Source organism: Carassius auratus, chromosome 31 (assembly GCF_003368295.1).
Source record: "Carassius auratus strain Wakin chromosome 31, ASM336829v1, whole genome shotgun sequence".
NCBI lineage: Eukaryota > Metazoa > Chordata > Actinopteri > Cypriniformes > Cyprinidae > Carassius > Carassius auratus.
The window spans coordinates 22,482,268-22,500,436 of record NC_039273.1 but is presented as its reverse complement, the minus strand read 5'-3'; the positions used below and the strand labels follow the sequence as shown (position 1 = coordinate 22,500,436).

The 18,169-nt window shown below is 35.5% G+C and overlaps 3 protein-coding genes and 1 long non-coding RNA gene across 5 annotated transcripts; all 4 read left to right on the top strand.

The window, feature by feature from the left end:
• Nucleotides 1–205: 205 nt before the first annotated feature.
• On the top strand, nt 206–2,116 carry LOC113051136 (uncharacterized). The gene is made up of 3 exons (XR_003276867.1): nt 206–924; nt 1,818–1,914; nt 2,008–2,116. It is a non-coding gene; the product is annotated as an uncharacterized LOC113051136 (long non-coding RNA).
• Nucleotides 2,117–3,028: 912 nt separating this feature from the next.
• LOC113050879 (regucalcin) lies at nt 3,029–7,102 on the top strand. The gene is made up of 7 exons (XM_026214296.1): nt 3,029–3,142; nt 4,708–4,878; nt 5,078–5,263; nt 5,474–5,680; nt 5,775–5,906; nt 6,381–6,535; nt 6,618–7,102. The coding sequence occupies exons 2-7, from the start codon at nt 4,716–4,718 to the stop codon at nt 6,666–6,668; spliced, it is 894 nt and encodes a 297-aa protein (XP_026070081.1). The 5' UTR covers nt 3,029–3,142; nt 4,708–4,715; the 3' UTR covers nt 6,669–7,102.
• A 1,372-nt stretch (nt 7,103–8,474) lies between these two features.
• Nucleotides 8,475–11,648, top strand: LOC113050876 (PI-PLC X domain-containing protein 1-like). Of its 2 annotated transcripts, none has more exons than XM_026214293.1 (7): nt 8,475–8,581; nt 8,663–8,788; nt 9,055–9,185; nt 9,270–9,392; nt 9,504–9,665; nt 9,820–9,991; nt 11,259–11,648. In XM_026214293.1, exons 1-7 carry the CDS (start codon nt 8,575–8,577, stop codon nt 11,495–11,497), a joined length of 960 nt encoding a protein of 319 aa, XP_026070078.1. In that variant the 5' UTR covers nt 8,475–8,574; the 3' UTR covers nt 11,498–11,648. The 2 variants fall into 2 exon arrangements, with proteins under 2 accessions (XP_026070078.1, XP_026070079.1); XM_026214294.1 differs by having other exon boundaries at nt 8,491–8,576.
• An 82-nt stretch (nt 11,649–11,730) lies between these two features.
• On the top strand, nt 11,731–15,064 carry LOC113050877 (PI-PLC X domain-containing protein 1-like). Its single transcript, XM_026214295.1, has 6 exons — nt 11,731–12,206; nt 12,312–12,448; nt 12,769–12,897; nt 12,974–13,129; nt 13,392–13,572; nt 14,154–15,064. Exons 1-6 carry the CDS (start codon nt 12,101–12,103, stop codon nt 14,399–14,401), a joined length of 957 nt encoding a protein of 318 aa, XP_026070080.1. The 5' UTR covers nt 11,731–12,100; the 3' UTR covers nt 14,402–15,064.
• Nucleotides 15,065–18,169: the final 3,105 nt, after the last annotated feature.

The following is an 18,169-nucleotide window of genomic DNA, read 5'->3' as shown; positions in this document are numbered from 1 at the left end:
TTATTAAATAATGCTGAGCAGAGTTTGCTGAGCGAGGCTGTGAGGCAGTGTGTGGAGGCCGCCGGACATGAACATGACCCTGAGACACAGAAAACACTCTTGAGGGTGAGCCACACATGCTGAATGTTGCAGTAAGAGAGTCTTTTCATTTACAGAAGGAATGAAAATAAACATGGGTTTATACAGTATATTCTTTCTTGCTCGATTGTTCTCTCGGCAGGCATCCTCATTTGGGAAGTGCTTTTTGAGTAATTTTCCTCCAGAGCAGTTTGTCAGCATGTGTAGAGACCTGCGGGTGTTGAATGCAGTCCGAGATTATACTGTCGGCATTCCACTTTCCCACACTCAGTTCTTCCCCCTGACAGAAGTCCTATAAAGGTTCAACAAATTATGGTGGCTCCATTTTCACCAATGGGTGGGGTTTGAAGGCATGACATCTTTGCCTTCCACTTTCTTTTCTTAATACTCTTGTTATTTTTAGTAACATGATTTTGCTAGTTGCTTTGGTAAGAAAATAAATATTATGTGCATATGTGTGTAATTACAGAGACTGGAAACTCGGATCGCTCATTTACAAAGTGCTGTGGACGAGTACTACAAAGCCAAGAATGAATTTTCTTCCAAGGTGAAGACCGCAGGCTCTTCTGCTACAGGCAGATTAGAAGCCTGCGTCAGAGTTCACTGCCTATGTAGCCACAACATTATCACATCTGTGAATAATCTAAAGGAATTCTTATTGTTCTCCTCTCTCAGACAACAGAAGATGAAATGCGTCTGCTGCGGTTTCAGAGGAAGGTAGAGGAAGAGAAGGGTGAGCAGCTTGTGGGATTCTCCCTTCATGACACTATGACCATCCTGCTGTCTGTGGGGCTGCATAAACACACTTGAACAACTTTACAAAGACTTCAGGATGCCCGACAAGAGGTGTGCCTTCTATGTATAGTTTTACCCACATGATTTATAGTTTCTTTATTAGGTTTTTATAAAAGAATATACCTTGAGCAACATTTAATTCATGTCCCACTGGCAGTGTCAAGAATAACAAGAACATTCTCTGCCATCAAGGAAAAACCATTGCCTTTCATCTTTAAGTAGGTGCTACATGTGCTAGTGGCCAACCACCTGGTCTTAAAGAAAATGTGATAGATCAGACCAGGCAAACTTCTAGCATTGCATCATGGTCCAGTTCTGACATTCACATGCCCAGTGTAGCTGCAGATTAAATTGGGGGGGGGGGGGGCACTCAAACAGGTATGCTCTACACAGTTAATCTGATATAGGAAAAACAAGATACACTATTTTGTAATTTAAACATATAGAGCCTTAAAAATTAGAGTACTGAAAGGAAAGTTTGTTAGCACTCAAAATCTAAAACGTATAATGCAACAAAGGTTGCTGAAGTCAAAAGATTTTACTAAAAGACCTACCAATCTCTGTGTGAAAATAATATGATGCTTTCAGAAGTCATTTGACCAATTTGACACAATTAGAAGAGTGGATTACTCCGTAAATATAAATCTGTGACATATTTAATATCTTGGCTTTCAACACATTACATATGAACATACTTTCTTCTGAAAAATATTGGCTAAATCAAAAATTGGGGAAGTTTCTGAAATTTGGTTGCTTTGACACTGAATGACCCAGTCGATGGTTATAATGTAGTGGCTGATATCTGTACATTTATAGGGTATGTTTCTAAATAAAGAATAATATAATGTGAAGAAACACAGGACCCAGGACCCTGCCGAGTATAAGTGGTATAGAAAATGAATGGATGGATAGTGTCATGAGTGAAGTTTTTTTCTCGTTATCAGGTTCTGGTGGCTGAAGTTAAAGGCTCTGGCTGAGAAGGAGGACTGGGAAGAGCTGGAGAAATTTTCCAAAAGCAAAAAGTCTCCTATTGGCTATCTGGTAACTGATGTCCTAATGATCTGAATTATTGTTTATTATTATTCTTAGAATTATAGTTACAAATTATTTATAATCGTCTTTTTCTGATTACAGCCATTTGTTGAGGTGTGCATTAAACACCATAACAAATATGAAGCCAGGAAATACATGTCAAAAGTCACACCGGAGCAGAAAGTCAAAGCTCACCTTGCAGTAGGGTAAGAGCTTGTTCCAAAAAGTATACGTGACACTAAAGACTGTAGTAATGGCTGCTGAGAATTCAGCTTTGCCATCACAGGAATAAACTGCATTTTATAATACATTAAAATAGAAAAGGTAATTTAAAGTGTTATAATATTTTACAATATTGCTGTTTTTACTATATTTTTTATTGAAGAAACACAGCCTTGCAGAGCTTAAATGACTTTTTTTTCTGACCTCAAAGTTTTGAACAGAAGTAAACATTACTGTTAATGATTAAGACAAAGAACCCCAATAAATATTACTCTAACACAGGGATGTGGAAGGTGCCGCAGAGGCTGCAATCGAGAGGCGTAATGATTCAGAGATCAGTACTGTTCTGTCACGCTGTTCACCCACCACTGATCATCTTCTGATGAAACGCCTCAACTGCGCTAAAGCCACTGTTCCCAAAAAGTGAGCCTGTACACTTCTGCCCTGCTTTGCTCAAAAGCATTTGCTGCCCATCCTGATATAATGGAACATTTTCATGAAAATTCTGCACAGTGAAGGAAAATTATAGGGTGGAGAAAAAGGCGCACAGCAAGAAAAATGGCACGTCAGCTTATGTTTTTCCTGTCTGTCAGATAGCTCAAAAGTAGTTCCCTTCTTGCACTTCACTGTAAACCATAAAAACCTTTGTACCTATAATTGCATTATGAACCATTGTGTCTTTGTTGTAGAATCATACTGTCTTTGATCATATGTCTGTGTTATCTAAACATGATCTGCCCATTATTGGATAACAAAATGTGTTGAATCCAATTTGTGCACATACATAATTTTTTTGTCTGTGATGTTTCTACCACAATCACGCTTTTCTCTCATGACTAAGTAAGTATTGATTGACTGGGGTCAAACTCCTCTCTTCTGCACTTTTGTCCAAATTTTGGGGTGTATTTATACGTGAGACCGCAGAGGGAGCTCTATCACATTTACAGACGGATCTTTGCAAAGTAGGAGATTTTTGCAAGAACAGTGACCAGAGGAAAAGAGGATATAAGTTAAGGTACGACAATAGAAAAGTCTTGGTTTGTAGGAAATATGATGTCCAACAAACGCTATTTTCACAGCGCTGCATGACTTTATATCACATGATTTTTTTAGTGCAGCCTTTCCAGAAGACTTTGCACAAATTGTGCAGTTTGTTTTGTTTGTGTAACTTTGTGTTGTCTAGAAAATGAAACGTAACGGCGTCTGCCTAACAAATCATTATGTTCGCAGTCGTGGTTTGTTTTAAAACCAGTATAGAATCAGTTTGTGATAATGAATTTTCAGTGCATTTCTAATGACAGGTGTGTCGTTTGTAGACAAATTTTGATTGAGCTATGACTCACCTGTAACAGACATTCTGCATGATCATTTTTAAATTGATTTTTCTTTTCTTTTTATTTAAATAGAAAAATATAGAAAACATTATTAATTATATTTGTATATATAAAACCACAAAAAAATAATAATAATAATAATAAGTGAAAAAAAATTCAATAAAATGAAAGGCCTTGCTATTTTACTATACTAATTAAGAGCACCGTTTTTACAGCTTTTTTGTTTATACTTTCCTCAAAGGGATAGTACAGCCAAAAATTGCATTAATTATTAATTATACGTCATTAATTATCACTCTCATGTTGTTCCAAACCTTTGTTCATCTTCAGGGACACAAATGAAGATATTTTTGATGAAATCCGAGAGCTTTCTGACCTTATAGTCAAGGCCCAAAATGGTAGTAAGGACATTGGTAAAATAGTCCAGTGGTTCAACCATAATGTTATGAAGCTACGAGAGTAGGCCTACTTACAAAAATAAAATAATGACTTTATTTAACAATTTCATCCATGTGTTCAGGAGAGTACCAGGATGCCAACAAATGCCTATGAAATTTTCTACAATAAAAAAGAGGATTCTGATTATTGAATTTACAACAATGAATATGAAACTTAAGACAAGTATAGTCAAGAGATTAATAATATATGCCTCATTTAACAAATTCTTATCATAGTTAAAAAAAAAAAATTACATGTTCATATTGTAAAAGGAAATAGCACAACAATTTGTTACTTTCAATGTATTAGAGTCAACTGTCACACACTCATTCATAGTTCATGAATAAATTTAAGTTTCTGTATTGTTTATCCATATTAAAGTTTTTTTTATAATATCCAATTATCACAATTTAACGTTAAATAGTAATAGTGGAACTATCAGTGTCAGGGCAGCATGTTTGTCTCAATCGATGGCATGAGTTTAATGTGGGGTTAAATTTTTGCTCGACCAATGGCAGACAACAGGCCAGTTGCATATTATTAAGACTGTGTCTTAAGAACTAGTTTGACCTAACTAGCAAATGGTTATCAGTCTGTCTTTTTAGATTCAGATTAGATCAATCCATGTTTTTATAAAACTGACTGAAATTTATGATCAGTCTTGCAGAAAAAAAAAAAAGATTTAGGAGTTTAACTTTTAAGATTAGTCTAATGCAACCGGCCACAGATCATGTTTGCAATTCGTTTCTAAGGTAAATGTTGTTTCAGGACATCATCCAATTACATGAACTATACTTGTGTGTTTCAGGTCAGGTCATGTCGTCCATAAAAGTGGAATGTGTTATCAAACAAAAGAACCAGATCGGTGAGAGTCCAGTTTGGGAGGAGAAGGACTCCTCTTTGTTGTACGTTGATATTAGGGGTAAAAGGGTCAGCCGTTGGAACTCGCTGACCAACAAAATAGACAGTATTGCCACAGGTAAGCATACAGTAAGTTCAGTGTGGGCTGCATTTTTAGTGCCTTTCAAGGAAAATGCAAGCAAATTAACAGTCCATCGCTACAATAAAAGTCATGTAGTCAATGTTTTGAGCTTGCATTTTTTTTGCTTTAAACATTGATTCAAGTGAAAATAACACATATCTAATTAATTCAAATTTCATTTCTTGTCTCTGCACAGAAAATCTTGTAGGCTCTGTGGTACCACGTCAGGCAGGTGGTTACGTCATCGCAGAGGGAACACGGTTTGCATTTGTTGATTGGGCAAAGCGTTCCATTAAATCTGTTGCCCCTGTCGATAAAATGGAAAAACCAAACACCCGCTTCAATGATGGAAAAGTGGATCCAGCTGGCAGGTTTTTTGCAGGTACTGTATGAGAGATATCACATTTTCATAAGCACATTTTCACTCTACTAATGTAAAGTATTAGAAAACTGAAAACTTTTGAGCGTTCTCTTGAGACAGTTGTAATTCTGCATTCTGGTTTGATTACTTTTTCTTTATTTTTTTTTCACATAGCTTACAGAAGCCGATAATAAAAGTTTGCCATTCACACTGCTCCTTTACTTTGTGCAGGTACCATGGGTTTGGACATCAAGCCTGACGTGACTGATGGGGCGCTGTACAGCCTCCTTCCTGACCACTCTGTCGTCAAGCAGTTGGATAAAGTGCACCTTTCCAATGGTTTGGAATGGTCACTTGATCACCGCATCTTCTACTACATCGACAGCCTGGCATTCATGGTGGAGGCCTTTGATTATGACATCCAGACTGGAGGGCTATGTGGGTTTGTTTTGCATTGGAGGTGTGGTCTCGATGTATTAATTAAGCTTGTGTGGTTTGGGTTAACCTGTGTATATATTTACTTGTGTTTAAGCTAACCGCAGAATGGTTTACAAGATGGAGAAAGATGAATGCATACCAGACGGTATGTGCATAGACACCGAGGGCAAACTGTGGGTCGCCTGCTTCGATGCAGGAAGAGTGCTGCGTATCGACCCACAAACAGGTGTGTGAGTTTATAAAAGAGCAGCATAGATCAAACAAAGAAATTTAATAAGAAAACTAATGGTGAAATGAGAAATTTGTTGTCATTTTCAAAACTCATATTTGCGGTATGACAATATAACTTATGTTGATCAAAATACGAGTGTCTCCAGGGAAATCAAAAAATCTTCACACTGTTGCTTCCATAATAGGCCATCAAACTCATGTTTATGAGAGAAACATTCTATTTAAATGTTCATAAACAGAAATTTCATATACAGTATCTGTCTCCCCACAAAAAGTAAGCATCATAACTGTTTTACATTGAGAATAATACAAATTATTTGCACCAAATCAGCATATTAGAATGATTTCTGATGGATCACGTGACACTGAAGACTGGAGTAATAATTTGCCATCATAACAATGCATTTATATTTTTACTAAATGAAAAAAAAAACGATAATGTCAGTAGTTAATGAACTTCCCTTCTCAGGCACACGACTGCAGACAGTGAAACTCCCAGCTTCGAAAACCACTTCATGCTGTTTTGGAGGGAAGGACTACAGTGATCTCTATGTCACCTCAGCGTGTATCGACCTGGATGCAGATGCACTGGCCAAGCAACCTGAAGCTGGCTGCACATTTAAGGTAGACATCTTGTTATTTCATATCTTGCTCATGTTAGCATGACATGACCTCTGACACATTATTTGCTCTATTCTTTCCTCAGGTGTCTGGTTTAGGAGTGAAGGGCATCCCGGCATATTCATACACTGGATGAAAACCCAGGAAAAAGTGATGATGTAAACGTTTTGACCATTTTGCAGTCACGATACAACAACAGTGTTCCAATCAGTGATACATATAATATTAGATACTGAAAGCTTACTTCATTTCAGATCACAACCTCATTTCAGGTGATTTCCAGAATATATGACATTAAAAGCAGTTTGTCTAAATGACTAAATGAATATTCTGTGAAATAAGTTCATGCATTTTAATCCTGTATACGTTAACTACACAAAGTGTGACTGAAAATTATTTCAAATGTTAAATATTTAGAGATTTTTAGGTAATTATGGAATTTAGGTAACTTGTAATGCATATTAACGACAAATGTGATGTTTGGCTGTTCTTATGAAGTAAGTCAGACGACAATGATTTTAAAAATTATGAAATTATGTTTGTGAATAAAGATTTTATTAATTAACTTGGTACACCGTTCACAACCTATTTTACACCTGTGACCTGTACTTCACAGTAAAACTCTATTCAGTGGGAAAATGTAGAGCGGGACTTGATTTTACTGGAACTGATTGGATTGTAAAAAATTATGTCCAAAACGGTGGTTGGTTGGAAGACGCGGAAAAGAAAGAGGGATTAGTGATGTCATCTGAAAGGTCATTTCAGACCATGCATTATGAGGGGTGAATAGGGTCTGTTTCATGTTGACTTTTAAGGATACTAAGTAAACCTACAGGTTGTGGTGCAAAGGTTGAAGTTTTGTTTGCTGTATTATTGAATCTTTCAACATGAGCTGAAATAAGAAAGAAGTCTCACTTTGAAATGATTTCTGGAATTATAGACTTTTTTTCAAGGGTTTAAATTAGATGTTTAGGGAAAAAAATATTAAAACAAGCTCAACCACATAATAAATATAATAATATAATTCCTTCACTCAAACCTCAAACAGTGACACAAACTGTACCACATAATAAGACAAGCAATAAAGAACAGATGCAGATAAAGACATTAATATTTTTTGATGATGTGTATTTCATTGCAGTTCATTGCATTTACCAAATAATAACAGAAATGATCATTGTGCTTTGGTGTAAATTTATAAATGGGGTTCTTTTGCATATTCACCTGCATTTCATTCCTCTGAACAAGTACAGTCTTGAGTTTGTTTGCCAGTGCTCCAAAATGGCAACGTTTGCAAACAGTTTAAAATAACCCCTGCCAAAGGAAGTGAATTAGCTGTGTTAGTGAAAACTACAAATTGTCAAAGAACTGTTTGTTTTACGGCTAGAACATTTTAGATTTAATAAAGAGATCACCTTCATTGGGGCAAGAAAGGGTGACTTTATAAAGATATTCCTTTTTTATTTTTTTAAATGGGGAAAACTGAAACTCTTGAGTCTTATCTTCAGTAGTAATGCTATTACAATTACTGATTTGTATATTAAAACATTATTTATTGGCTAATATGAATTTTCAGCTTCCATTATTCAAGTCTTCGATATAACATGACCCTTCAGAAATCATTCTAATTTTGATTTGTTTCTTATTGAAAACATGACATGTTTGTGGAAACATACTTTTTTCAGGATTACCGATGATTAGCTTTTATTCAAATTTGTTGCAGTTTTTACAATTAAATGCACCCCTACTGAATAAAAGATATCATTTATAAAAATAAAAAAAAACAATCTAAACTTTACTGAGAAATTATTGGGATTATTTGCTGGAAAATGGCAATAGACAGTCTGTGTTTTATGTTGAGACGAATGTATTGACCTCTCTCTTCTTAAGAGCCTTACACAGGCCTTACGATCTAGAGGAACCGAAAGAAAACTTGAATATGGATGAGCGGTTCATAATGACCCAACCAGAGGGTGTTGTCTAAACTATAAAAACCGTGAAATCAGAATGCTGTGATTGTCAAACACAAACAGGACACAAATATGTATGGTATGATGTGATAATACTTACCTAGACCATCTGCTTAGATAGCTGTAAACCATATAACATCTTCTTCTTTTTACCTCCTAGGCATTTGCACCACTGAAGAATGGGACAAGAACAAGAAAACGGCTGAAACGGAGAGTCTAGCTGACTGGATGGCTAACCTAAATGAGAAATTGACAAAAATTCCATTGAGCCAACTTGCTATTCCTGGTAAGTAATGTAAATATTAACAACAGCTGTCAGACTATTATATAAAGCTTTCAGATATTAATAACAGCTTCCTACTTTTTGCTAATATTAATTAATTAGCATTTAGACATATGAACTGACTTCAGTCTGCCGTTTGTCATTCACTATATACATATCAAAATCAAACACATAGAAACTTACATTATATATCAGACATGAAGTGAACACAGGATGCTATGTGACTTGTATAGAACCAAAAACTGAAACAGAACGAACACTTCTTTTAGGGAGCCACGATGCTATGGCATACAGCTTGGATATGGGCTCTTCAGTACTGGAACCTAAAAAAATAAAGGCCTTGGACAAGATGTTCAGCACTTTCTTAAGGCCCATTGTCAAAAAATGGGGTACTGCGCAGGTAAAGTACCAATTCAAATACAGTAATCTCGCAGTAAATGCTGTGATGTTTTCATGATGTTCATTTTTTCATATGATTTTCCAGGAAAAAAACATCTCTGAGCAGCTTGATGCCGGTATTCGATACTTTGATCTGAGGGTTGCTGGAAAGCCTGACTCTAGTGATTTATTCTTCTATCATGGACTATACACAACAATGACTGTGAAGGTTGTTGCCCTGATTCATTTTCATGTGTTTCTTTGTACCTTAATTGCATTCATAAGCTTTAATGGAAAAACTTCAATGACAGCTAACCTTAATAACTTTGAATCACCACAGGAGGGAATGACAGAACTGGAGAAATGGTTAGGACAGCATACTAAGGAGGTTGTCATCCTTGCTTTCTCACATTTCAAAGAAATGTCAGCCGATCAACACACCGGCCTGACCAACTTCCTCAAAGAGCACTTTAAAACAAAACTCTGTCCTAAGCCTCAAGTGGTACATATCCTTAACCATGACCTCAAAACCATATCCTCAAAAACTGAGGGAAATAATTCATTCACGGACCTCCGCATATACAAACATACAAACGCTTCCAACAATGGTTTAATAACCATTCAAATGTTTTTATTTTCTTCCAATTTATGTGAAGCCCTCACTCAAGGACTGCTGGGAAAGTGGCTACCAGGTCGTCCTCTCTTATGAGAACAGAAGTGTCGACGACCCTGTTTTGTGGCCTGGAATCGCATACTGGCGGGCTGATAATTCAGACCCCAAGGAGGTCATTTCATATCTTAACAGCCAGAAACAAAAGGGAAGACCAGGTGAGCTGAAAGATGCCAACAACTTAAAATTAGTGCTGTCAAATAATTAATCACTATTAATCGGATCCAAAATAAATGTTTTTGTTTACATAATATATGTGTGTGTACTGTTTATATTTATTATGTATATATATATATATATATATATATATATATATATATATATATATATAAATACACACACATGCATGTATATATTATATATATCAAATATTTATGTATAATATATTTACATTTAGTCATTTAGCAGACACTTTTATCCAAATGAGGACAATGGAAGCAATAAAATCAACAAGAGAGCAATGATATGCAAGTGCTATGACAAGTCTCGGTTAGTTCAATGCAGTACACGTCACAAGGTTTTTTTTATTTTTTATTATATAATAAAAGAAAACAAATAGAATAGAAAAAGAATAGAGCAAGCTAGTGTTAAAGGCCTTTTTTATTTTTGCTTTTGTTAATTATATAATAAAAAAAAGAAAACCAACAGATAGAATACAAAAAGATCAGACAAGGTAGTTTTGTTTTATTTTTTTAAGAAAAACAAGCAGTTAGTAGGCCTAAATGAATAGAGTGCAAGTCTAAAAGGGGGAAGGTTTTTTTTTAAAGAATAGAATTAGAATAGAGAGTGCTAGAGTTAGAAGGTCAAATAACGATGGAAAATATGTGTTTTTAGCTGATCCTTGAAGTTGGGTAAGGATTAAGGATTGAGTTTGGGAAGTCATTCCACCAGGAGGGAACATTTAATTTAAAAGTCTGTAAAAGTGATTTTGTGCTTCTTTGGGATGAAACAATCAAGCGACGTTCACTTGCAGAACTCAAGCTTCTAAGAGGGCATATAAGTCTGAAGTAATGAATTTAGGTAAATGGGTGCAGAGCCAGTGGAGATTTTGTAGGCAAACATTAATGCCTTGAATTTTATGTGAGCAGCTATTGGTAGCCAGTGCATATTGATAAACAGAAAAAATAAATTATATATTAATATAAATACATATATACACATGTAAATATTCTATATATATATATATATATATATATATATATATATATATATATATATATATATATATATATATATATATATATAATATTACATAATATGATATATAATACAAATACAAATACTTGTATTTTGGACGCGGTTAATTGCTTGACAGCACTACTTAAAATACCTTACATTTACTTAAAAAAAGTCTGATTGGTTGAAAAAAAAATCCTCCAAGAAATCCTTTGCTCATCAATGCTCTTATGTCCATTTGGTCAATAGAGGGATTGTTTGTTGCTGGTCTCAACCTGACTTTTGATGGGAATGACATGCTCCTGTACCTCACAAAGTCTTTAAAGGAGAAAACCATGACTGCCTACCCTCTATTGCTTGACTGGGTGAAGGAGCAACATTCAGGCTCTGACAAAGAAAGTGTCAACATCATCGCTGGAGATTTTGTGGGAGTGAATAGCTTTGCTCAGGATATCATTCAGCTCAACAAAGCTGAAAGTGGTCCATGAGAGGGTATTTTGAGTAAATATGTCCTTCGAACCGGAAAAGAAGTTTTCAGAATATTTCTGTCATTTTGTTTAATTTGTTTAATTGATGACAGTGGTAGCCTACATAGTTTATAACGAATATAGTGTTGGTTATGGCAAAAAAAAAAAAAAAGTATTCTTGAGCATTTAACATATTAAATAAATAAACACATTAAAATTACTTAATAAATAAATCAAAATTCACATGTGAGCCAGCGTTGTTTTGGGTCTCTTCAACAAAACGAGAAAAAAAATCGAACTTTTAGACGGTCCCTAACATTGTTGTCATCGAGATTCGAGAAACGAAAAGTGTCACGAGATCATGAAAAATCTACTAAACTCTTGACAAATTTATATTTCACCACTATAATGACCATGTTAAACATTCAATGCACATCTGTACGTTATTTAACATGCTGTTTCTGTTTGGCATGGCATGACAAAGAAAAACGCGGAAACAATGGTTATTTTTGGTTTCAGTGCACGACGATGTGCGGTAGATGGCTACTGTAGATGATGCTGCTAATGTGAGTAATACGAGTGTTTTAGCTTAGCCTAATTGCTCACAATTTAAGAACGTAACAAATGGAGGATGAAGAAAGGTTATGCATCTCCAGCTGTTGTTCGGACTGGATGTCCGAGATGCCCTCTGTTTTTTGGGACATACCGCTGTGGAATCTCGCTATACCCGGTAAGTTACGTCAACAACGTCTGATTATTTGCACGTTTTAATTCCATCTTGCAATTAATGTATTGCTTCTATTTAACAATTTCGACATCCGCTTACGGTTTTCAGGAAGTCATGACACCATGACTTACTGTTTAGATGAGCGGTCTTCAGTAGTGAAGTCTTCGCCGTGGGTGTTGCAAGTGTTGGACACTTTACTTCCCTGTATCGTTCGGCCATGTATAATGAAATGGGCGACAACACAGGTATTACAGACGATAATAATGTGATATTGTGTTGTTCAAACGTTGTATGAATGTTATTACTTCAGTGGAACACAAATGATGGCATCAAAAACAGACTCAATCGCCTTCATTGCACCCTTAGTGCTATGACAGCAGTGAAAGGGTTAGTTTGTGTCATCGTTTAATTAACACTTTAGTTGTTCCAAGTATGACTTTTGTTGAAGACCAAAGAGGATATCTGAAGAATGTTTGTAACTAAACAGTTGACATTAGCAGTGTGGGTAAATTATGTTGACAATATACACCGTTTTACATGACTTATATTTTTGTTTTTAATCCAGGAAGATAGCATCTCTAACCAGCTGGATTTAGGCATTCGGTTTCTCGATTTAAGAATAGCTCATAAACTAAAAGACCCTGATAAAGTTTTCTACTTTGCACATGGGATCTACTCTCTTCTGACAGTTAAGGTACTTTTGATCATATTTTTAGAAAAGTGTTAATTCCTCATTCCAGGTGGAGAATAACTTTGTTTGTTATTTTAAGGAAGCACTCACAGAAGTTGCTCACTGGTTAGATCAGCACACCAAGGAAGTGGTCATTATTGCTCTTTCTGCCTTTGATGGCATGAACCTGGATCAACACAAAGACCTCATTCAATTCCTCATATGCACATTTGACAATAAAATTTGTCCCAGTCACGTAAGTAATTTAATTTCAAGTCATTTTTATTTGTAATGTAATGTAAATGTAACTGTTACATACATTTCAGAATTTACACACAACATTCTGGACAAAAATAGTGTGACCACACATTAAAAGATTTTGTTCCCATGACTTTTTTATTCATGGCCATGTTTAAATAATTGATTTCCTTATTTAAGTTAAATTGACTCCACAATGTAGTAATTTATGCCTTTGGTTTAATTTAGTAAAATCGTAACCACAATTTTTCTTCTTTCAGATCATACCCTCACTACAACAGTGTTGGGATCACAATTATCAGGTTATTCTTTCATATGACGACCCAGCTGCTTCTGGATACAAGGAGCTCTGGCCACAGTGTGAATATTGGTGGGCAAACACATCAGATCCAAGCCATGTCATATCCTACCTGGAGGAGCGGAAAGCGGAAGGAAGACCAGGTCGGTAATAAATAGAAAACAAAGTTTGATGACAAACTTTGATGTTGGCTTGTTGACAGTGCCTTGTCTAAAAGTTTATAACAAGTTTGAAAGGCTTGAAGTTTGAAGATTTTTCTCAGAGAAGTCTGCAAACATGTTTTAGCATCTTTATAGTATGATCTAACATGTTTTAGTATATTACACTGGTGTCCTGACTAGGGTTAGGCCGATAGACTATAGTATCATGTATTGACGATAGTCAAAGATAATGCCTTTGACAAGAAAACTCTAAGCAGCAACTCTAGTCCAGACTCGGTACTGGAGGGCCAATGTCCTGCAGAGTTTAGTTCCAACTTGCCTCAACACACCGCCTTGGAATTTTCTAGTATGCCTAGTAAGACCTTGATTAGCTGGTGCAAGTGTTTTTAATTTGGGTTGGAACTAAACTCTGCAAGTTTGGACACCAAGTTTGGATTTAGAAACATTAATTGCTAGCAACAAGCTGCCAATTTACCACATTGCCATCATGTTGCTATTATTTTTCAACACACTTATAGCATGTTTCTAGCATGATTACCACATTGCTCCAAATATATTTTCAGGTCAGTTTTTTGCTGCTGGTCTGAACCTAACTGAAGATGCCAAGTATGTTCTTTCTCATCCGTTCCAGTCATTACAAAGCATGACCATGAGCTCTTATAGTCTGCTCCTGAATTGGGTCAAGCAGCAGTGCCCTGGCCCGGGTAAATCATGTCTTAACATCATCTGTACAGATTTTGTGGGGGCCTTCAGCAATGAATTCACCAACCTGGTTATTGGACTCAATCAAACACTCTTAAAAGAGACCTGACCCATGAATCTAACATAAATGACTTTACATACAACTGTAGCATCTTTTTCACAGTTTTATCTTGCACATTCTTGTTTATTTTTAGTGGAAGCCTTGTTGTTTTAAAATTTTACACATAATATTTTTTTCTAGTCTTTTATGATGATCCCTTAACTTTGACTGGGAAAACAAATTGTGCAATGCTGCCATCTACAGTCAATCCATATTTAGGTTCTTGTTTGATACATGCCTCAAAATAATGTTCCGTAAATTTTCATAGTTGCATCAAAATTTTGAAATGTCATAAAGCTAAATTTCTTTCCCGATTTGTCTTGTATATTTGACATAATGGAAAGGACAGTTCATATAATCAAAGACTAAGTGGCTCAACATATTATAGCATTACCTGTCCAATGAGTCACACTTAATATAAGTTACATCTAATGTCCTGTCATGACTTCATTTATTGTTGACACTGTGCTTGGCTTTCAGTCTATGTTACATCTATAAGTTACATGTATCTGTGGGGTCTAATTTTAGATGCCCCTTTGAATGCACTCTCAAAAGTCCTTAACATTTATAGTATCTACTTAAATGATAATCCAGTTTGCTGGTGCCTTTCACATTTAGTTTGTGTGTTTTTGTGTAGGTTGTATGAGGTAAATAAACATGTTTTGACTTTTATGCCTGTTTTTTTTTTGTGACTTTTTAAAATAAAAATAAAAACAAAAAAAACTTGAGAATTCTGGAAAGTGTTTAAGAAATTCTCACTCAACTGAAGGAAAAAAAATGAAATCTATTTCTTTGGCAACATTTTTATACTACAGTTACCAACCTGGATATCCTTTTGATGATTTTTGTTCATGAATGCATAATATTGTAATGTGCACTACATGCAGTATCCAAAGTATTTAGAACATTCTGAACAGATCTGGAGCAGGATTCTTCCAGAGAGCTTTGAGAATCCCCTCCCTCCTCTTCCAAGTCCCCACCTCTCTCATAAACCGATTATTGTGGAGCTAAAGGATATGAATTCAATGTATATGAATTTTTTAGTTCACAGGACTGAAGCTAAAACGTATTATTTTAATATCATTAATTGTTAAAAAAAATATGTATTTTTCAGTAAAAGAAAAAAAAACATGATGTGGTTCAGAAATGAACACTGTTTGCCCTACAGTAATGAAGACTAGTTTTCTCAAAAATGGATTCCTAATTGTAAATTGTCACATTCTGTGAAGAAAAGTGGCTATGAATCAAAATGTGCATTTCAGTTTTCACTTTGATTTGCGGTTTAGTGATAGCAAGCAGAGATCAGTGCAGGACACTTTTGTGTAATCCATATTTTACATTAGTGTTTCTATTTGTGTTGTCTGCATCAAAAATGGAAATAAAGGTGGAACATTTGAAAATAATTTAGAAGTCAAATCAAATCAATAATAAGTATTTAAGATTATGCATGTGTGTTCCATGTTAACTCAAAATGCTCTTTGTATCATTCTCACACACTGAATAACATGGAACATCAAATTTTACACAAACTTGTTCTACAATTCAAACACTGCCTCCATCAAAAGGATACTCCATTCAAAAATTCTATCATTTTAAATGATCAAATTCTATCGTCAGGTTTGGTTGCAAACCTATAAGCATTTTTTAAATTGTAAATAAAGATTTTTGGAGTACATTGCACAAGAAAATAATATATCATATCTACTTTAAAATTTTGTGTTGAAATTAATGTTATTTGCAATTTCTTTGTAATTGATTGTGAAATTTACTTGCAATTTCTGAGTGAAAATTGTTTGTACACCAATTAAGTGTGCAGAACAAAATATGAGAACAAGTCAACATTGGAGTCCATTGGTTTAAATTTGAATAAACATTTCTTCAAAATATATTTATGTCCTTTAATGCTTTTTATTTAAACATTTCAGTTAAACGTTTGACTAATGCTTTTATGCTGTTTTTAAGGCACTGTATGTGCCTTTTCCTTATTTTATGCATGCATAATTTTCTAGCTGTCTGAATGCTGCAACCACAAGCCCTAGCCCGGCTTTCCTGAGCCACTGGCTTCAGACCGGACAGGTAACGCCGTGCTCTCGCTCCAGCCATGTTGCCAATGGTGAGGAGGGAGCACACACCAAGAGCAGCTTGTGTGAAAGACACCCGTATGCCATCCCAGCCATCCCTGAGGTGCACGAGCCTCTGGAGAGAAAAGCTTGGTTTAGGAGCCGCAATGTTGGTGTGATATGATTTTGCTTTTTAATTGGTAAATGTGAAATGATTAACGACAGGTTATGCAATCACAAGGGCATTTAGAATATAAGATCATTTTATTTTTATGATATAATGCTTTGGCAAGGCTAGAGAAATCTGAGGCTGTATCAGTGGAAGTACCGGTATATCCTGAAGCTAAAAACTAAATGAACAGAGCTAAAGACAAGCTGCAAACAACCTGTTGATCACCAAAAAACTAATTTTCAACAGGCTTTTTTTTTTTTTTAATCAAGTATGTTTGAATATTTTGTTTCGATCAGGGGTGTCCAAACTCGGTCCTTGAGTGCTGGTGTCCTGCAGAGTTTAGCTCCAACCTGCTCCAACACACCTGTTTACATCTTGCAATTCTGTTTATTTATTTTTTTCTACCATGGAATAAAAACTTTATAAAAACAGAGTTTGTGAGAAATAAACTAAAAAATCTGACTTTATTTCTCAGAACAGCAAGTTTGTATCTAGCAATTCTACATTTATATCTTTATATCTTATATCCATTCTTAGTGTCTTCTGAATTGTGAGAGATAAAAAATTGCAATTTTTTCCCCTTTTTATTTAGTTTTGTATTTATGTTTTTTCCCCAGTGTGGAACCATGCTTCCATGCCATTAATTTATCTACACAATATTTATATACACAAAATAAAATATTAGATGACAGTCAGTGGAGTTCTTTTTTTCTTTCTTGGGGAGAACTATCACTTTATTTAAATGGGTAGTTTACAGGAAATTGAGAAATTGTATTGCATTTTTGTAATGTTGATCAACTATAATGTGTAATGAAACTAACTGAGCTGGTTGATATACTGTGGTGTTTGTTTTGTAGAGTGATGCGGACAGTTTGTGTCTGATCTGCCATGACAACCTACGCAAAGAGGGAGGAGTTATCAGAGAGCTTCACTGTTCCCACAGCTTCCACAGTGAGGTAAAGATTCAAATTAGTTAACAGGATATTGTAAATGATCAAATTCATCTTCAAAAATCAAATATTGCCAAATATAAGTGATCCAGAAACCAAGACCATTTTAGATGAGCTATTATCTATTCTGTTTTTTGTTTTTGTTTTTTTTTTGCTGCCGAGCCTTTGTTTTCTCCTAAGACGGGTGTCAAACTCAATTCCTGGAGGGCCGGAGCCCTACAGAGTTGTGTTCCAACCCTGCTCCAACACACATATACCATGTAGTTTTCAGATAAGCCTGGAGGACTTGATTAGTTTGATCAGGTGTGTTTAATTAGGGTTGAATCTAAACTCTGCAGGGCTCCGGCCCTCCAGGGACTGAGTCTGACACCCCGTCCTAAGACTTCTTCCTCACTCTCCATAACCATCTTAGGGAGTTTTATACTTGCCATTGTCCCCTGTGTTTTGTTCACTGGGGTATTGAGATACGGTCCTTTGTCAAGCTGGTTTAGAATGTGTTGTTGAACAGCTGAATGTAACTGAATATCATGCTCCTCCTCGTTAGTGCATAGAGGAATGGCTATGGACTAAGCAGACCTGCCCCACGTGTCAAAAA

Coding starts and splice junctions, on each gene's coding strand:
- LOC113050876 (XM_026214293.1), top strand. Junction 9,393..9,503: donor ACACAACAATGACTGTGAAG/GTTGTTGCCCTG, acceptor GAATCACCACAG/GAGGGAATGACAGAACTGGA. Junction 9,992..11,258: donor GAAACAAAAGGGAAGACCAG/GTGAGCTGAAAG, acceptor TTTGGTCAATAG/AGGGATTGTTTGTTGCTGGT.
- LOC113050879 (XM_026214296.1), top strand. CDS start 4,716: ATGTCGTCCATAAAAGTGGAATGTGTTATCAAACAAAAGAACCAGATC. Junction 4,879..5,077: donor AATAGACAGTATTGCCACAG/GTAAGCATACAG, acceptor GTCTCTGCACAG/AAAATCTTGTAGGCTCTGTG. Junction 5,681..5,774: donor CATCCAGACTGGAGGGCTAT/GTGGGTTTGTTT, acceptor CTTGTGTTTAAG/CTAACCGCAGAATGGTTTAC.
- LOC113050877 (XM_026214295.1), top strand. CDS start 12,101: ATGGAGGATGAAGAAAGGTTATGCATCTCCAGCTGTTGTTCGGACTGG. Junction 12,449..12,768: donor TGAAATGGGCGACAACACAG/GTATTACAGACG, acceptor TTTTTAATCCAG/GAAGATAGCATCTCTAACCA. Junction 13,130..13,391: donor ATAAAATTTGTCCCAGTCAC/GTAAGTAATTTA, acceptor TTCTTCTTTCAG/ATCATACCCTCACTACAACA.